General features: G+C 37.6%; 1 protein-coding gene across 1 annotated transcript in view; it reads left to right on the forward strand.

Moving 5' to 3' along the window:
- The window catches only part of LOC110369605 (uncharacterized), a 104,357-nt gene that overhangs the window by 76,768 nt on the left and 6,674 nt on the right, over positions 1–20,915 (forward strand). The window contains 8 exon segments of the mRNA XM_064041943.1: positions 16,529–16,618; positions 17,414–17,562; positions 17,991–18,099; positions 18,499–18,697; positions 19,219–19,271; positions 19,274–19,300; positions 19,303–19,328; positions 20,105–20,146. Of these exon segments, the coding sequence (XP_063898013.1) occupies positions 16,529–16,618; positions 17,414–17,562; positions 17,991–18,099; positions 18,499–18,697; positions 19,219–19,271; positions 19,274–19,300; positions 19,303–19,328; positions 20,105–20,146 (695 nt within the window).

Here is a 20,915-nt window from a genome sequence, read left to right on the forward strand (position 1 = left end):
TTAACTAATAATAAAGTTAGATAAGGTACACATTCTTATAAATTGATTAGTACAATATTATTTAGAGCTCTACTGATATTTTGATAAAAACTACTATGACTTTTTTTTTGACGTTCGAAAAGTGCTGTTTTGCAGCCAAGTTTGAATAAATGAGTTTTGATTTTGATTATGACTGGAACTTCCATAGCACCCCCATTTGCTTATAAGGGATAGTGATGAACCAGGAGTTACAGATTTTAAATATTTGGCATTTTAAAGATTTGGCATCTACGTAATATGCCAAAGCCTCTTCCTTTGACAAACATCTCGATTCTTCGCGTACACCCACACTTGCTTTCATTATTTGGCACTTTTCAGGACTTTGACTTGCATCTTTAATCACAGAAGTTCCGATGTCCAGACAATCGCACTGATAGTTCAGCAGCCACTACTAACTGGTTTACATCCCGTGTTCGAAGAAGGTCGTCCACGCGCCTCCTTTTCGTTTTTTCACTAGCTTCAGTAAAATCCACCGATGGACGCCCAGAAACCGAAGTCTTACTTGATGATGATGGTGCTGAGTAGTAGATGGATACTCTGAACGTAAAATCACCAGATAACCACTCAGAATTCTTAGTCAGAAAACGATCGCGACGCTTTCCAGAACTTTCCCCATTTCTCTACAAATTTGGATGACAATCTTCCAATTGTCATTTTAATTTCCCGCGCAGATGCTTCCGTGATATTCCCAAGATCACGTTTCATCGATAGAAAGTCATATAGTCTACTATTACGATTCTCTTTGGGATGTTTCTGCCATCCATCAAAAACTCAATTTTGAGACTGAGAACTCGTATTCTGAAACAACAGACAGAATGACAAAGTTGCACTCAAATGCGCGGATCAAAATGAGTAAAATATAAAGCTCACAGATATGGCTGTAATACATATCATTTTCAGCCCGGGTACATAAGGGTACAAGTACTTTCTAGTCCAATTAATTCAGAAAATTGACCAAAAATAACATACTCTTTAAAACTCTAGGTATTTAAAAACAGTGCGGTGAAAGTATATCTATTTTCTAACTAGAATTGAAAAGTACATACCTTTTACTTGAAGATCCATCACTAACATTTTCAAAAACTTAAACTCACTGTCATATGTTGTTACTTCGATAAGCGCAAAATGCAAGAAATAAGTAATTTTACCTCTTCTCTTTTATACTGCCCTCATTATCTTACCAGTAGTTGACATTGAAGCAAAACAATTCTTAGAATTGGGACATGCATTTATGTGGCTCTAGGCTCATGTGATAAATTCCAGGAAATTCGACAGTGACTTTTGTCTAGCTAGCTTGTTCTATTGAAAACACAGTGCAGCGGTGAGGGAGTGTCAGACTCTTACTGATTAAAACCGTCGTGTTCCGTCGAAGGCCTTTTATGTACCTGGGCCGCGGTAACTCTTTCGAACAATCCTGCAGCCCCGGCATTCCTTGGCTCTTCTGGCCCCGCTGGGTTGCTGACATCTCTGGCGCACGGGGTCTCGAGTACAGTTCCCGGGTCAGGCCGAAAGTGCTTTAGAAACTTTCACAAAGCAGCCCCGAGCCTTTAAGTTGGTGATTGATACACCCGTACATCGGAAAGCATGTTCTTGTCGGTCCTGCACCTGATCTCTCTCCGGTCATGTTGATTTGTTCAAATGTAGTCTTCTGAATATGTCTCTTAATAAACAAGCATTTCCAGGTATATTCCCAAGTTCTATACTCATATTATGCAGCCTGAATATCCACCTATGCTGGCTTGCAATCACAGTTGATTGTGCCATAGAATAATACTCCCATGGGCTATGAAATACAGATTGTTTGTATTCACAGGCAATGGTTCCAAACATAGTTCAAACTCCCTCGGGAGAATAGCAGAGCATCTAACTTTGGCTATGTGGATATTGGATAATAATATATTATCCTGTATTGTAAACTAATATGCATATTGATTACAAAGTAGTTTGTAACTCCTTCGCGGTGAATGAAATCACGTTAGCCGGAGAAATATGGAAGAAAAGACGTGTGGAGCCGATTTCAAATGAAACATTCTATTCATTGAATCGATTAAGACGTATTTTGGCATTTGAAAACTTGAAGCGAGTGGACAAAAATAAGTTAAACAGAATCCCAGGCAGGAAATACATACTACGAGGGTCAAACTGAAAGTTCTTAGAAAATCAGAATCTGGTTACATTAGCCAGTTATTCGTTTTATTATATGTTTTATTGTAGTGTTAGTACGTCGAACACAGCATTTGAGTCACCTCCGTTAAATCTTTTAATCATTTTACGGCACCAATCCACACTATGGAGTTTTTGAGCCTCAGTCAAATTATGAGGTATCCACCAGGCGCAAAGCTTCCTGACCGCTTAATGTTCGTGGAGGATTTTGTGCACTTGACTCATAACGATGCCTAAGCTTGTCCGAATCTGCTGATAGGTCACTCTTCTATCAGTCTCTATCATACGCCGCACAACACAGATGTAATCTTCAGTCGTCGCCGTAGAAGGCCGTCCCTCAGGTAAATCATCAGTGAGATTAGTGCGACCACGTTTAAACTCATTAAACCAGTTGTAAACAGTCGCACGAGATGGGGCTTCATCGTGAAAGGCCAATCGTAGTCTATCATAACTTTCTTGTTGACTTAAATGACATCGAAAGTCATAAAAAATCATTGCACGAAAATTTTCTCGTGTTAAATTCATGTTGACGTGACACAGACAATTTTCAATTTGCCGCCAAATCGTAAAACAAATGACAAATGAATTAAATATATACTCAGTAATATTGGTAAAGAGTCCTATTTTCGAATTTTAGAATTATTTTTTATTATATTGTTTATAAGTGGCCAGTTCTAAAACTTTCAGTGTGACCCTCGTATAGTTAAAAGAAGGAAGGTAATTTAACTAGCTTGACCTCTTTCACCTCAATTAGAACAGGACAGTTAACCCTGAAACAACAAAGGCCAAGGCTACATAATCGATTAACTAAATAACGTAGCCTACATCAACATCGATAAAGCATCGGACAATAGTGACCGGTTGTTAACCTCTACGTAACATTGCAATGAAGATAAAGATAGAACTGAAGACATCAAGTTTTACAACCACTAGCAGTGCTGTGGAAACCGCACGTATTTTATACGGGTGAGTTAGGGTTCTGTAGAGAAATGAGGAAGTCGCCTTTGAAAAATCGTTTTGGCTTAAAATAATTTGTATGAGATATCTGAACTTGCTGAATGTCTTATTTTTGATATCGGTAAGTCGTGGTGGCCTAGTGGGTAAAGAACCAACCTCTCGAGTATGATGGTGTGGGTTCGATTCCAGTTCCGGCAAGTACCAATGCAATTTTTAAGTTTGTATGTACTTTCTAAGTTTATCTTGGACGCCAATGGCTGATAAAAGGTGAAGGAAAACACTCTTGAGAAAACCTGGATTATATAATCCGAAATCACCAACCCGCATTGAGCCAGTGGTGATTAATGCTCAATCCTCCGTATGAGAGGAGGCCGCAGCCCAGCAGTGGGACGATAAAAGGCTGTAACAGTAACAATAAGAGATATTGGTTTCACCCGCAGTCAGGGAACTTCTTTCGTACCCGGGCAAAATATAGCCTACGTCACTCTTGGATAGTGTAGCCTCCCAACAGTTAAAGAATTTTTCAAATCGGTTCAGTAGTTCTGGAGCCTTCATGCTACAAACTTAGGTCTTATTTTCCTATGATGTTGTACTACTACGTATAAATAACAGTGCTACTTTATGTACGGAACCCGTCTTTTATACACCTGCACAAACATCACCACATTTTTTATACATTTCGCGGCTTCCATTAGTCATCAGCCAGCATTCTGCATCGTCGGAATCTCGTCGAGTATTCAGTTAACGAGCGTACCGTACATACTCGTAAATAATATACATATGTTAATTTTAAATAGCCCTTGCTCATTTATACATACAAGCCTTTTCAAAGTTCTTTTTATTTAGGTCACTTTTTCGAGGTATATAATTAGTTAAGTACATTTTTACCAACTGTGTGCTCTATATGAAAAATGAATGGTCGACAAGTTTTCTCGTGTTTTCAACCTTATTACTGAAGTGTAGGGTTGAAATCTACGTGAAAATTTATTTAGAAAATTTTCATGTTTGTAGAGTATGTTTTGAGTAGTATATGGTCTATTTATAAGCTTAAGGTTTCTCGCGGTTGCGCCCGCATTCCATTCCCGGACTGGACAAAATATGCTCAATGCTCATAGCCTTTGATACACACCCGGGGATAGTGATAAGTTCAGTAATATCAGAGTATTTATGTTATAAACGGACAATCAATTTTAAAATGTTAGGTATTATACCTATTACTTTATTTAGTTCTTAGATGAGTAAGATCATTTATTAAGTCGTGTCCTTTCTTGTTATCAGCTCAAAGTGACTAGTAAGTCCTAATTCACTTGAAGTTTTTAATATAAATCTTTGCTCGGCTATTCACAATTTCCTGACGGAAAATTGAATAGCTCTATCTGACTTGAGGATCAAGTTTTTGTCACCGAAGCAGTTTTCTTTATGTAGTTGTTTTTCCACGTTTTAATTGCTACGAGATGATAAGCTTTTTATTTCTTTACTTTTAAGTAAAGTTTCATAAAGATCAACAACTATTAATCATGTTATTTTTAGTTCAGAAGTTTTGTACTCGATAAGTATTTAAAAGGTTAATTCATATTATGGTTATGGTTTTCTTATTTATAGAATAGAAATAAAGATAATGAGAAAGTAACTTTGTCTGTCAGGTTTTTCGACAAAAATACTGATCCTATTGAACAAAAGTTTTATCCGGTTACGGGAACAGCTATTAATTACATATACTTAACTAAACAATATGGAAATTACTTCTATGTCTAACATAAAATGGTTGTCACATTAAAAGTAAAAACAATCCTATACGCCGTTCTTTGAAAACTCTTAATTAAATCATAGAGCCCTCCCCTATAAACTCCCAGCAGACTGCCTGCGGACTCCCTACAAGTTTATTTTCAATATCGAACACAAAGGGTGCCCTGTGTGTAATTAAATTCAATTTATTATATTGATATAGCCATTGTCTGGCTTTTAATAGGAAAATTGTAAGGCGTATCTTGTTTTCCAAGTCGCGTAGTGTGACCGACCACCCTTAGTTGACAGTGTTTGAAAGATAGACATGTGAATATGAAGATAGACAGGGATTCTGGTCATTTAGATGTGTTTCTTCTTAGGCCGCCCTTGCACTTGTAAGTTTTGCTACGTAATTAACTTAAGATAAACTAACTAATGAAGTGGAAGTCGCGCATCGCGCTTAAAATTTACGGAAGTTACTTACGTAATTTTTGAGGACAGAAGTGTTCAGTCGTGGTTAAATTAGGTATGAAGATAAAAACGGGATCCTGGTCATATGTATAGATGCTTGTCCTCTTGTAGTCATAGTAGTAACTTCTGCTCTTATCTAGGAACAGATTTTATAAACCCCATCTCATATACTGGTGACATATAAGAGTCGCTAGAAAATCTAAGCTTTAGCTGGTTTTTCTACCAATTTTTCCGACGAGGTTTTAGCCCGTATTAGTTATCTGTCTACACACGTACCAGGTATGTGGGTCAGTTTCTTTGAACCATTTTCTAAAAGCACCACCCATATTTGTATTTTCGGCTTTTAAGTTTTAGTTTTTGGCTACGTTTTTGTACATGGCTTGTAAATGTAGGGACATTCTGCCATATCTATACTCTTATTATAAAGCTGTAGAGTTTGTTTGCTTGAACGCACTAATCTGAGGAACGTTTGGTTCGATTTGAAAAATATTTCAGTGTTAACATAGTATTTATCAAGAAAGACTACTAGGAAGAAGATAGTTCTCTGTGTACGCAGGTAAAACCGCTTCCGGAAGCTAGTATGTAAATATAAACCTAACCATCCCTTTACACACAACTTTGTACAATACAAAATTATTTACGGGCATAAAACAAACGTTTACCCTGAAATATTGCCGGAGACACGGTATATTTATTTAGCTAACGTTCGTAAAACAAACACAGACTCTCATATAATTAATGTTTTATTTTGTCAGAGCGAATGTGTATTTTGTATACTTTTACCGAGTTCCTAGTAAATTAATATTATTTCCTAAAATTTCTCGGAAAATGGCTAAATGAAATTGTATTGGACACATTTCATAGTTTTCCTAAAAGCACTTTCATTTGTTTATTGGTAGAATATATGGAATCATATTTTCTGTTAACATATACCATATATAATATGTGAATTAGAAAAAACCGGCCAAGTGCGAGTCGGACTCGCGCAAGAAGGGTTCCGTACCATTATTTAAAATGAGCAAAAAATCACATTTGTTGTATGGGAGCCCCCAAAATATTTATTTTAGTTTTCAATTCATTTTCAGTCAATTTGTTGTTATAGCGGCAACAGAAATAATACATAATCTGTGAAAATTTCAACTCTCTAACTATCACGGTTCATGAGATACAGCCTGGTGACGGACGGACGGACGGACAGAGGAGCGAAACAATAGGGTCCCGTTTTACCCTTTGGGTACGGAACCCTGAAAAATAGGTACGATTATTATCAGGGATGCGATTTGAAACAGATCTGTCGTTATGATACCATTTACCCACGTTTGAAAAAGCGTGACGTAAACCTATTAGTAATCCTAACTACTAAATAACTATAACAAATGTTCTTAAACTAAACCGTTAGTCATAGTTGGCAGTATCAGCCAGCTTCACCAGTTAATCACGTTGGCAACCCGACTCGTGGCACCTACGTGTATTTATTGCACCTATTCATTGAAGCTACGACGATTCATATTCTAGCCACGTTTTTACTTCATACGTCAAAATATATATACCTACTGATGTTATGATTTTACATCTTACGTCAAAATATCTCTAGGTAGTAATGTTATGAAGCTGATGAGTTTGTTTGTGTCAAGGAACTAATCTTAGAATATACTGGTATGATATCTGATTCAAAAATACTTTCCGCGCTGAATGGCCCATTTATCCAGTAAGTCTAACCTCCCCACTCAGAGACATTTAATGATTACTTAAGTCACTCCTTAGTGACGGAATGTCATACAAATCATTCACTAAGGAATGGCTTATTTAACCATTAAATGTCTCTGAGTGGGGAGGTTAGTCTATGGTATAGATAGATCCACTTTTTATCTGGGTGCGCAAAGCTTAAGTTGAGGGAAATTCTGTTAGGTTTCAAAAGTATAGACTACTCCCAGTTTCCCGATTTCATCCAATATCCTTGGAAAGTATTCACCTACGTCTATCTCTGATGTCATCTGCCGTTTTATAGCAAAATTGTACTGACAAATTCTGTAACTAGTTTAATATAAAGGGTAAATTCAAATATTGAACTGACAAGTAAAAGCAACGAACCAGCATGAACAATCTGCCAGATACGCAGACGTATCGGATAGCCGAAACCGCAAAGCAATCGATATATTCCATTTCCATTAATAAATAGAAATCGCTCTTGTGGGATTTCTACTCCAAGAGCTATGAACAGAAATGTTGTATTGTGTCGTGTTCCTTTTTAAGTTCTATAAATAAAACCGTTTTCAATTGTATTTCTATGCCTATGCCGTTGTAATATTTCATACCATCTTCAGTCTGCGGTTTCACCCACGTCCTGAGGGAACTTCTTCTTGCATATGGATAAAAGTAGCCTATGTATCACTCGGATGTTATGCAATATAACGATGGTATTCTCAAAATAAATCAGTAGTTTTGTGTGAAAGTGTAACAAACATGTGCACTAAACATACATTCACGTTTATGGCATTTAAAATTGATTTGATTTCATTTGAAATTAATTTATCTCCTTCTCATCCTACAATTTATCTATCACGTCTAAAGGTCTCAATCTGTCGATAAAACAAACGATTATCTACTTTCATGGCCAATATTTTAAATTTTCTATCTCCTCTCAAACTTAATACGTAAACAGGAACAGTCAATCCCAAAACTAAACAAATACACGACTGTTTCAACGGCTTCATCGAAACTTAACAGTTCGACTATAGTAAATAGCCAAACAACTAGATATGGGTCAAGTGGGTCTTCCATTCGAGGGTTCTCCTGATAGATTTGACACCGATCTGTCTTCAAATTGCTTGCTTGCGAATTGGTGGACTGGATTAATATTTTCGAATGAGCTGGTGTTTTTAAGTTCGAAGGCTCATTTAAAATGTTTTAAATGTTGATCCCCTCATGATTACTCCGATCTCTTTAATTTTCAAGAAAGAGATCATTTAGTCGGATTGAGTAGGTGAAGCCATATGGTCATTGCTTAGGCGATACCCGTGCCCTCGACACAAGGTAATTGGTGGCAACACTGGGTGGGTTTTAGCCGGTAAGAGTCCGGCACACCCTCCACCGACCCCAGGTGGAGGGTAGTCCATGAGGATTTTCCCCTGTTAAAAAGCCATATGGTCATGTTGGTTTTGTTCTGTTATGATGTTAAACTACATATTTTCAAGACAACTGATGTTCTAAATCCAAGCAGGTATTCCTCCCTGGGTAGCTAAAGAAACATAATCAGATTTATTTCACTTAGTTAAGAAACTGCTTCAATCTCCCTAAACAACTGGACTCATTTGACGATGAGGAGCATTAGGCGAACACGGTTTTATGTAGTTTATATCGACTAGCAACTTTTCTTCTCATCATAGAATATGTAAATTGGTGAATTCCACGTCAAAGAAAGTCAAGCTTGTTAGGTTAATAAAACCTGCAGCTCACTCGATAAAAAGAAAAGAAGATGGAATAGGTCCAGATGAAACTAACCATAAATCAATCGAGATTGTAAGTCCCAATGCTTCTACACAGTACTTGATTTGACACCACTTTGACGTGCCGTTTGACATCAATTTACAGCACTCGGTTTGACGCGACAAGGTCGAATCGAATGTAATATGAAAGTTTAATTGATTGGCGTATCCATGCTGTTGTGTGGTCTATACGTATGTATGTTTAGAGGTTGAGCTAATTTATGTGTTTGTGTCTCGAATTGATTTAGCAGGAGTACATGTTCCTGGCTTTGAAACACGTATGTGACTGATTAAGGGAAGATAGGAGTTCTTAATGAGGATATGTATAGGGATAATCTCTGTAACTACAAAATCAGTGGCGTTTCATATCTCTAGAATTTCTTTCGTAGAATTTCATTTCTAAAGCTAAACATTGCTCAAATATAGGTCGCCCTGAATGACAGACTGATTTGGTACCCTCAAATGATGCTTTTAAGTTGCAAGCCTTTGCTGCCAATCCCTAAGGACGTGGGAAACAGATAAACATTATATTATGTCCATACCTATAAACGTAACTTTGAGCTATACTCCTTTAATAACCCGATATTCGGTCTTATCTCCGAATGCTTTATCGAAAACGCTATGATATGGCAATATTACGATATTATATTACGCCGTGGACCCTACCCACGCTGCCCGAGGGAAATTACGACTTCACACCACATTATTACGTTATCACATATCAGAATATATGTGCTTTATCCCGTTTTATATTAAAACGTATAATTTAGTTCACGCATTGTGTTCATGTGGTACGCTGCAGAGGCAGGCCAAAACTAACCATGTTGACTCTTTGAACGTCTTTTGTTTTCTATTGTTTTCGTGTTTCGGAAGGGCGGTTAATTGGTGGGTCCTGACTGTCATTTTACATCTTTGGCAGTCGTTACGGGTAGTCAGAAGCCAGAAAATCTGTCAACCAGTCATGAGAAAGAGTATCGGATTGTTCTGGTGACTGACTGGGTTGTGGAAGTCAGATAGGCAGACGCACCATGTAAAACACCGGTACACAGCTACAACCGGTTAGACTGGAAGCCGACTCCAACTTAGTTGGGAAATGACTAGGCAGTTGGTTCACTGACAACATCATGTATCATGTTTCTATCATAAAACTCATTACTAAAATTAGTTTCCTGATAAACATTTGTCATAATATCCACTTCTTAATAAGGAAAACAGTCCGATATAATTTGCACCCCATGCGAGCTAATATCGTCCCTCGCATCCGAATATCTCTTTGAACTCTCAAAGGGATGGGAAGGTCGTCTATTTGCAACATTTTGGGGTCAATAAACTCCACGTAGTATATTTTGTTCGTATGCGAAGGCGTTGGCTAATTCTAATGGAAAAAGGTAGCACGATTCTCCAGTTTATCTAAAGGCTCCAAAATTACTGAACTGATTTGAAAAATGATTTCATTGTTGGACGCGTACGGCTTGGGGTTCATAATTTTGGCCCAATTCCCTTTATGATGTCCATAGTAATGGTTATAGATCTCTTGTAAAAATGGTTGTCCAGATTTTCAGATTTTGTTTTGATAGGTAGCCAAAATTGACTTATATGAATTTACAGATAAACCGCGTCAGGCAGGTGTATTATTATTATTATCACAAAATGTAATATAGTCTGTACATATTGTACATAATTTGAGTACATATTCTGCTAAAGCCTTTTGAAACGGCTTTACCGAAGCCCGAAGTGCCTCTCCCAGACCAGAAGTGTTTTGTTTGCATAACGTAAACTCTATGTAGGAGTACTATTGCCTCAAATCCTTTACCATGAACGATGTACCTTCGTTTATGGAAGCCATTTCACAACACAGCCATCTGTTTTGTCTGACCACCCACTCATAATATCACGACACAATCAATAAATCAACTTAAAGTCTAACAAATAGAATTCATTTTTGAATAAATTCTTCATAGCACCCCGGATATTGAAATTGATACCTAAAACCCGATGTACAGAACCCTTTGTTAAAATTGCAGTTTTATGGTTCCGTACCCAAATGGTAAAACGGGACCCTATTGTTTTCACTCCTCTGTCCGTCCGTCCGTCTGTCACCAGGCTGTATCTCATGAACCGTGTTAGTTGAGAGCTGAAATTTTCACAGATGATGTATTTCTGTTGCCGCTTTCGGGGAAACTTTTAACAAACGTGATTTTTGCTCATTTTGCTTGATATCCATAAATATATGTATATAGAATATTAGTTTGGATGGTACGGAACCCTTCGTGCGCGAATCCGACTCGCACTTGTTTCTTTTCATTTTGGGCTATTGTTCCTGCCGATTGAGCGTTATTTATTAGTGAAGGGGTATTTCAACCCTTGTTTTGTTACCTGTTTAAAATTTATATGGGTGGTTACTCAAACCTGATGCGTATGTAAATGTTTTGATGTTTCATATGCTGGGTTTAATCGAATCTCGGGTTACAACGGGAATGGATTTATTTGCATAATTGTTTTGGCGTGTGCCGGTTTTTGGTGTTTTTGCAACTATCACACCTGATGGTTAGCAATTATTGTGCGCATACAATTCTGGTTTCCTCCTGTGGTTTCTCCTCGGGAATTACTCCAGCATTTGGGTAAAAAGTAGCCTATATGTTTTTCTGATTCTGATTCTGAAAATCCATCCAGTAGTTTCACCGTGAAGGTGGAACAAACATCCATGTATACAAACTTTCGCGTTTATAATATTAGTAGGATTATCAAATACCATCATTCTTAATAGTTTTTCCTGACGTAGGTGGTTCTTTCATAAATTAATTGCGAGCAGAGCTCGTAAGGTTTCGATTTCGATTAGTGATCTCTCTTTGTGATCTTTCACAAAGCGGATTAAAGTAAGTTCGGGAAATTATTATACTGGTATTTTTAGTACATATAATTACTATGTTTAAGCCAACGTGTCGTTAGGGTAATTAAGGCTTTTGTGTTAACCCTAGAATACCTACTTATTTGTCTCATAATTTCCTCCCATTTTCAGCCCCAAGTGGTTACTACTGATATTCTTTAAAATAAGGCTTTCCTCATCAGGTAAAATAATCATAAAACTATGAAGATTTTCTCTTGCCTCTCATATTAACCACATAGATATTATGTGGGCAGAGCAGCCATTTAAATCTCATCCCGTCCATATCGGATCGATTTTACGAGCCCATTATCATTAGTGTTACCAAGAAAATCTTCAATGACTCATTCTTGTCGTATTTTTATGACTGAACGACGTAGCAACAACGTTTATGTATCTGATTTGCATTATGTACCGTTAAAATGATGTATATAAAAATATCCTTGGCTTTTATACGATTCTGTTTGAAATTTTCTCAGTATGCAGTCCAACTCTAGGCTACTCGTCTTCAGCACAATCCATTCTCTGTTCTCTTTAGTTTAGTTTTCAAACCTGAAAAGGTGTACCAAGTATGGGAATGGTGTCTGAAGGTGTCCTCATCCATCCATCCATTTTTCCCAACTATGTTGGGGTCGGCTTCCAGTCTAACCGGATTCAGCTGAGTACCAGTGCTTTACGAGAAGCGACTGCCTATCTGACCTCCTCAACCCAGTTACCCGGGCAACCCGATACCCCTTGGTTAGACTGGAGTCTTACTGGCTTCTGACTACCCGTAGACGACTGCCAAGGATGTTCAATGACAGCCTGAAGATGTACTTTTACCAAACCCGCGTTGCTAAACGGGATCCTAATTAGCATATTCTTCTTTAAAGAGTCATCATTATTATGGGTCATAGGACTTCGCAAAATGTGACAACTGATTATAATTATAATCTACCGTCTTACAGTTACATCTACGTCATGAAGATTATTTCAGCTTACGTCATGGTTTTCCTTTGGATTGTGTCCTAGTAACAGTATCTATATGTCTAGTTTATATAAAGCGAATGTGGTCTTATATGTTTAGTACTTTATAAAAGATTGTGGAATTATCATATGACCCCTCCCGCTGTGGGTGCAGCGTGAGGGAGTGTCAGACTCTAACTGACTAAAACTCCACCATGTTCCTTCTTAAGCCCTTTGTGTACCAGGGTAACACTTTCGAACAAACCCGCAGACCCGGCAAGTAAAGGACAATTTTACCTGTACTATTGAAATCTCCAAAAACCTGTGCGTCTATTAAAGTCCAATAAATCACTTTTAGCAAAGAATCAGCGTTAACAACGACCTTACGGAATACTTGAGACTGACAAAATAGTCTTTACAATAAAAGCAATTGCTAGCGCTAGATGAATTACTGAGGAACCGAGCAAAACCGCTTTGAGTCTGTGTGTGTTGCTCTGCAAATGTGTGCGTGTAAGTAAACTATTGTATGTGTATGTCTGGGTGATAAGGATGGACGCACGCGTAGTAAATTGTCCGAAGATATTTTTGTCGTGAGATTTTTTTTTGTAATGTAATTATTTTCGTGGTAAAATTAATTTGAAATGTAAAGACTGCGTAGATTGGTCGTTAATTGAAAGTCTTTCGATGTTGCTTAAATATAATTAAAATTAAACAAAAACATGAAACATTTTCGGTCTCCGTCGAAAAACAAGGCGAAAATTAAATTATTTTGACCTATTTACTGTTTGAAGTAAAATCAACATTAGAAATGGCTCGTAAATTGAATTTTGAGTGTGCCTATAAACATAATATTTTTTATTAGAATTTATGAGTGTTTTGACTGGAATTACCTTTGATTTTCGAAATTGGGTTCAAAGTGTACCTAATATTAAAAAGTAAAAACGAAAAGGGATGAAAGTTCTAGAGCTGAAGTCCTAAAAAACTTGTTAGCAAGAGTTGTCCACTTTTATTTGAAAATGTATTTCGAAATTCTATTCCCACCTCAAATTAAAAAGTTAACAAAAAATAATTTCATTTTACCTTACAAAATGACGTTTTCCTTGTTTTGTCCCAATTTCTCTTTCTATTTGTTTTTAAACAAAACCTTGGGAAACAAGCGGAAGCTTTAGAAGTTCTGAATAAGTTGAATTTCTTTTACATTGTTATGAACGTTTTTTCTTTAAAGGGGAGCAACCTTTTGAATTCTGACACGTGAGTTTTAGTTCGTATCCGTGTTCTGGCTTCATCATGCTTGTGCATAGTCTTTTGCAGATTTGCTCTATGGATTTTCGATGTTCTCTTTTACCATAATTAGCTGTCCCCACGGATCCACCCATGGTCCAAAAGAACTATATCCCGCATCTGTATAAAAGTAACCTATGCCCTATATATTTCTGGTTCTAGACTGTCTGTGTTCAAAATGGCATTTCAATCTGTTTAGTACTTTTTGCTTAAATGCCAGACACACACACTTTCGCATTTATAATATTACATAGCAAGGATTTTGAAAAATATGTAGTTGAGTTACTACTCCCCTTTAGGCTGTACATTATAACTAATACACGTAGCTTTCCATCAACCCAATATGGGTACAGTTGATACAGGCATTTCATAGTTTGCCAAAGCCGATCTGAGTGCCCCAACCGCAGCGAATCCCTTTACGCTAGTTATTGAATAGTCTGGCTATGCCACTACTTCAGCCCTGTCTACCTGTCTGTCCTAATTACGTAGCGTTATTGCTTTCAATGGCAATTAAATGCTTTCCACTTTGATTTTTGTTTCATATAGTTTCTTGAATAAATATTAAGGGAATGTTTGATGTATGGAGGAATAAGGCCAAGTTAAACCACAACGTAAATGTTCTTAAAACGACAGTTTACTTTGAAAATTGAACGTGAAAATTCATAGTAAACAGTTGTTTTAAGACAAACAGACGTTTGTTATCGGTGAACATAGGTCTTTGTAATAAACTAGCTGGTTCCCGTGGCGTCAGTCACAGAAATTCACATTATATTTTTATAGATACCAGTAGGGTCTATTTCTATGGGGATGTCTATTTGGTAACGATTCTTTTGAATAACTTACAGAAATGTGATTATTCCTACATATACTTTAACCCAATTATATGCACAGATTACTAAATAGACTATAGGAAAGTTACATAATTTATGTTTACTACCATTTTACGTAATAAGTAGCCGAATACAAACGCTTTGTATAGTACATTAATTAGCTATTGTTGCCCTTTCCCAGCTTATGTTATCTACTATCTAGTTATTAGTTATATACATACGCGCTTGGCGAGGTTATTTGACGGCCCAGGATTAACTCTTAATTGCTCCGCGGGATTAGGGGAAATGTATAATACGGTTGTTGTTATGAAATAGTTTTATAAGCTTTAGTTTTGTACGTTGATGATTCTACATCCTTTGTCTTTTAGGCTTAACTTTTGTTAATCCCATCGATATTTTGGGACTTAATTTAGTACGGACTAAGTAAACGTCAGCTTTCTTAAACAAACTTTACTATTACACGCAATTTGCAAAGTAAATAGTTTTAAGAAAAATGGATTTATGTTGTGGTTGATCTTGGGATTTACTTGATCATTTTAAATTAAAGAGTTGCCTCCAGTGACAATTATAATTGCCTGTTTCTACATACGTTCGCAAACGTACCTAATTGTTTCGGACATTATAGACATTATTTTTCAATTTAAACCACAATTTTATTCCCTAACAAAACAAATGCCACTCGGTATCTTGAGACATAAAACCTCGTGTGTGTTTATCAAGTCTGCGCACGCGTCTGGTGATGCGATTACGTTAGCCGGCGCTGTCAGCTGTGAGCTCTCTACACTGTCGAGTGTCGGCCTTCGTAGAACCATGGCGGACGCCGAGCGGAGTTGTCGTGTAGCGGGCTGCGGGATTATGTACCAGTTTTATTGTGTGTTGGGTTAAAAACATTAATTACCGTAATATGCATAACTTCTGTATTCTTTATTAAGTTGGTATATGAGGAAAAATTATTTAAAAACTGCAAATACCCCGGTTCTCCGTTGATGCGGGCAGTAATATGTGGGATATGGGTATATTAAACCTATATACATAATATATGGGTTCAAATAACATACATAATTATGCCAAATAAAATTAGGACAATAAACGTTGAGCTCTCAAGAAATGGGCAGATAGAATTACTTCATTTTCTGAGTATAATAACGGCTTATTATCTACACCCAATATTAAATCATTAATTAATTGGAGATAATTATAAATAGCATGGCATAATAGGTATGTAATTAATTGTATCCCGTAAAATTAACAATACATACATATTCTTTAATTAAACAATAGCTCATTAACTGAAAAAGAGGGTAACTGATTTAACGGTCGCACTTTTCCAGGAAACGTGATACAAACAAGCCATACCGATTACATAACCTTTTCATTAGAAGTCGTTGTTTTATATAAGGGTTTTTCGGAATAAGGTTGGATTTTTAACTACGTTATACAATTATTTGGCAGAATATTCTAGAATCTACAATTATGTAAGGGATTTTGAGAGGTGTTTGATGTTTCTAAGGATTCGAAAGCCTGCAGTATTTTAGTTTTTAAGATCACAGACCTAGTGTTATGAGAAGTACATAATGATATAAGGTATAATTGGACGTAGTTATGCAGAAACGTTCCAACCCACTGTAAGTTGAATTTGAGATATAAGTTAAAGAAAGGCAGTTTTAAAAGGAAAAGACCAATTTAAGTAAAAGTTTACAATTTCTGTATGTATTCTATTATTCAAAACGTATTTTTATTTGTTACAGCGCTATGGGAGGAACAAGAGGCGCCGGAATACGACATCGACACGGACGACGAGCGCTGGCTGAAGCAGCAGAGGCATCCAGAGCTCACAGGTATACATAATCACCCGTATGTAAATTATTGTTATTTATTTACTAGTAGTTACCTACTAACGACTAATTTGAGGAGCGAGTGGATAAGTAACAGTAGCATTAAGTATTGGCTCATTAATGGGAGATAGAACTGGTCATAGTCGTTCTGTGGCTGAATGACCATCTATATGAGTTCAAAGTGGAAAAATACAAAAGGTCAGGAACCACTACTAACAGATAGGAAGTGGTGACAGTAGGAGATTAAAATCTCCTACTGTCACCACTTTGGGGTCCACAGCTACTCAAAGCTGAAGAAGTTTCACAAGGTGCCTATGTAGATACGCTGTTACTGTTACAGCCTTTTATCGTCCCACTGCTGGGCTGCGGCCTCCTCTCACACGGACAAGGATTGAGTATTAATCCCCACGCTTGCTCAATGCGATAGTCAAGGTTTCCTCAAGATGTTTTCCTTCACCTTTTATCAGCCATTGATGTCCAAGATATACTAAGAAAGTACATACAAACTTAGAAAAGTTGCATTGTATGATGCATGTAGCCACAATAATTTTAAAATAGTGATACTAACTGGTATGTTTGATGTAGTTTGATGACACGAGATACTTACTTGCTTGCAAGGACACATTTACAGGTCCTGCGTTTCATCTCTATCCGTAAATGTTTTCGGCCTGGAAACCATAGTCTCCAATATAATATACCTGTAAAGCTGGATTGGCACGTATAAATACATTATCATTTTCGCTCCAACATATCCAATCCTTTCTACACTTCTTGACATTTTCTTCTGTTTATTTCCAGAGCTAAAATTCGAGCAGATGATGGACAAACTGGAGAAGAGTTCAGGCCAGACGGTCGTGACCTTGAACGAGGCTAAACTGCTTCTGGAGAGGAACGATGACCTCGTCATCGCCGTGTACGATTACTGGCTCAATAAGCGCCTCAATACGGTGAGTTGCACATTTTAAAACTTACTTAAGTTATTGTTTAGTTATTTTGTGTTTGTATGTTATGTTTGAAAACGGTAACTCCTTTCTATTTTGTGTTTTATCTTTGCCATTGACAAGAAAATTGAATGGGGAAACGGTATTGGGATGCAATGGAATATAACAGTTTTAGAATCCCGACAGAATCTTTAATTAAATGAAAATACTCTGCGAAAGTTTGTAAGTAACTACTTGGATGGATTTTGGTGAAACTTGGCAATAAAATAGCTGACATATCGGTATGACATATACGCTACTATTTATCCATGATCGGGAAGTAGTTACCCGAGACAGGTGCAACCAAGAGCACAAGGATAGACTATTAGAATTGCCTTAGATTTAACAAGACTCCGACGCTCCAATATTGATTGCATGAACTGTTTTGTCCACAGCAACACCCATTGGTCCTGTCAGTGAAAACAGAGAACAGGCCGGGCCAGTCCTCTAATAACCCCTATTTGGCGTTCAGGCGGCGGACGGAAAAGATGCAGACTAGGAAAATAGGTGAGTGCCGAACACATTCAGTTTATTATAAGAATCTTTACGAAATCGTCTACCTACAGCTGACACTAGAATAGAGTACAGTTGCTTTAATTAATGGTTTTCAGATATTTGTTATGTGTCATCCAGAGCAAAGAAGAAAAGCTTACATTATTTTAAACGTGTGACTATGTGTTGATTGACATTTAAATTATACAATTGCAAAGCGTTATGGTTTCCTTTCATCTCATTTCATACAGAGAAGATATGAGCATCCAAAACTGCGCTTGCTCAAACTTTGGTCCAACTTTTTCAACAATATTTTCCTTCACCGTCAATCAGCGATGATGATTAATCTACTCCTGTCTTTGGCTTAAACCACCAACTTGCACACATTAAACAATAAATCTTAATTCTTTTACAGGAAAAACGACGAGAGCTCATACGAGAAGATGCTGAAACTCCGTCGTGATCTCGCTCGGGCACTGAATTTGCTGGAGCTGGTGGCGCGACGCGAGAGTGCCAAGCGCGAGCTCGTGCGCCTCACCGCGCTCATCGCCGAGCGCCGCTACGCCGCCGGCGACTTCGCCAACCAGCTGCTGCCCGACCCGCCGCCCAGGTATGTGTAATACGTCCCCTCATTACCCGGGATCCTGTCTGTCAAAGGTTTGCAAGCCCAACATCACATGGCAACCCTGGACAACTGCCTCGTTGGGCTAGCTAAAGCGCGGCTGCTGAGCACGAGATCTTGGGTTCGATTCCCAGGACGGGCCGAAATTCGCAGGACGGGCTTTGTGAGTTTAAAACTTTCACAAAGCAGCCCGGAGCCTGGAAGTTGGTGATTAACACACCTGTGCATCGGAGATCTCGTTAATGTCTCTCCTGATCTTTCTCCGGTCGTGTCGGCTTACCGTCCCATTGGACTATGAGAGAAGGAATAAAGAGTGCATCTGTGTCTGCGAATGCTTGCACTTGCACTATAATATGTCCGGCGCAGTTGGCTAATCTTCTAATATGAGAACTGCCGCCATGGCCAATTATATAGCTAGGAGGACATCGTACCAGAAGCCACGAGCTTCTCCGAATACCCTGAATTTCACTATAATCTTGTAATTAAAAATGTATTCTTTCCATTTCCAGGCCCGCGTACACTCCAGTCCCGCTGACGTCGTCGTCGTTCCGTCGCGAGGCGTACCCCTCCCGCACTACACCCCGCGGCCGCCCCCGCGCCCGTCGACCAGCCGCGACAGGTACCCACAGATATATCACCTCTATGTCTTAGGGTCCAAGTAGATATGGCAACACTTCTCCGAAATACGGTGATATTTGTACCTAGCATGACAAATGCATATAAGTTTGTACATAAATCGCTCGCTACGTTTGTACGAATGTATATGAATGTCAATTATATTAGTCGTCCAAAGACAAATATTGCAATGTATCGGAGATTTGTGTTGCCTTATCTATGATGGACCTTACATGTTAAGAAACAAGTTAGACATTGGAACAGTGGCAGGAATTATGTACCGAATCGTAAAGGTATATTGATTAAAAATTTGAAAAAATTACATCGATTCATTGAAATGCCACTGTGTTTAAAAAATGTGTTTGAAATCTGCACGAAAATGGGGCTTGATACTCGCAACTTAAAGACCTACCGATTAAGACCGAAAAATATTTAAGTGATTACCGGTCGACCGGTTAACAGTGAAACATCTAAAGGCACTTACTACGAAGTATTTTGATACGTCACACCCACACAAATACTAAGGCTTTCAAGTATTTATAAGCCAAAAATAAAGTTAAATGGGGAGTTTTTCCGCAACTCAAAGCGTCGAGTTAATATTCAAATTAATGTGCTGCTTTTCAGCCTAATTTGAATACATTTTTATAAAAATATATGGAAGTAGGGAACGTGTTAAACGCGCTAATAGATGTTTCACTAAATAAAAAAGCAAATTTTATATACATATATTAAAGTAAGAAAAAAGCGAGTAAGATATCATGATAGTCTGTTGCCTTCCAGCGAGAAAAGCGTCCGTACAAGAGACGGAAACACAGGCATCCCGTCGTCGGCTCCGTGCAGGGCTGCGAGGTACGTATCAGTTTATACGTGGCGCTTTCACGATGTGGCGCAAAAACATCGTGGCGCAAAATGTCATGGCGCAAATACGTTGTAGCGCTGTAATGTCGTGGCGCTAAAATGTCATGGCGCTTATACGTACTAAATAAACCTTTGAGGTGACTAGGTTTATTTATATAATGAGCTATAGTGTCGAGGGTTTTCACTATAAATCCTTCTAAGGAGCGAAATTAAAAGGTAGTATTGATCGGGTTTTACATTTTTAACTTAATAGTTGAGTAATCAATAGTCTCAGTGTTTAATTCAATGAATGAGACTTTATATTCTTCTTCATAAATATTATCTTGTAATAATATGGATAAAGATTCATACAGGTAGGCTTTGTTTTGTGATTTTAAATAAGCTATAGGATAACTGAAAAGAAAAGTAAAACTGCCGTTTAATATTAATGTGTTTCCTGCATCTAATCTCTTGTACTGGATACTGCACTCTATAATAGAAATATTAAAATTTACAACCATTCGTCCATTCAATAATTTGAAAATTAGGGTACCTACGTTTTGTCACAAGGTACAATGAACGGTAGTTCTAAACCTCTTAAAATATTTTGGTACATACAGTTTATCGAAAGTGTACAATATTTTCAATATCACTCTTTAAATTTAAATATTATTACTATTTACTTACCGCACTTTCTATAAACTGGCCATGTCAAAATATTGATTTAAGATCCTCAAACGGCCAATTACACCGA

This window comes from Helicoverpa armigera, chromosome 27 (genome assembly GCF_030705265.1).
Source record: "Helicoverpa armigera isolate CAAS_96S chromosome 27, ASM3070526v1, whole genome shotgun sequence".
Lineage (NCBI taxonomy): Eukaryota > Metazoa > Arthropoda > Insecta > Lepidoptera > Noctuidae > Helicoverpa > Helicoverpa armigera.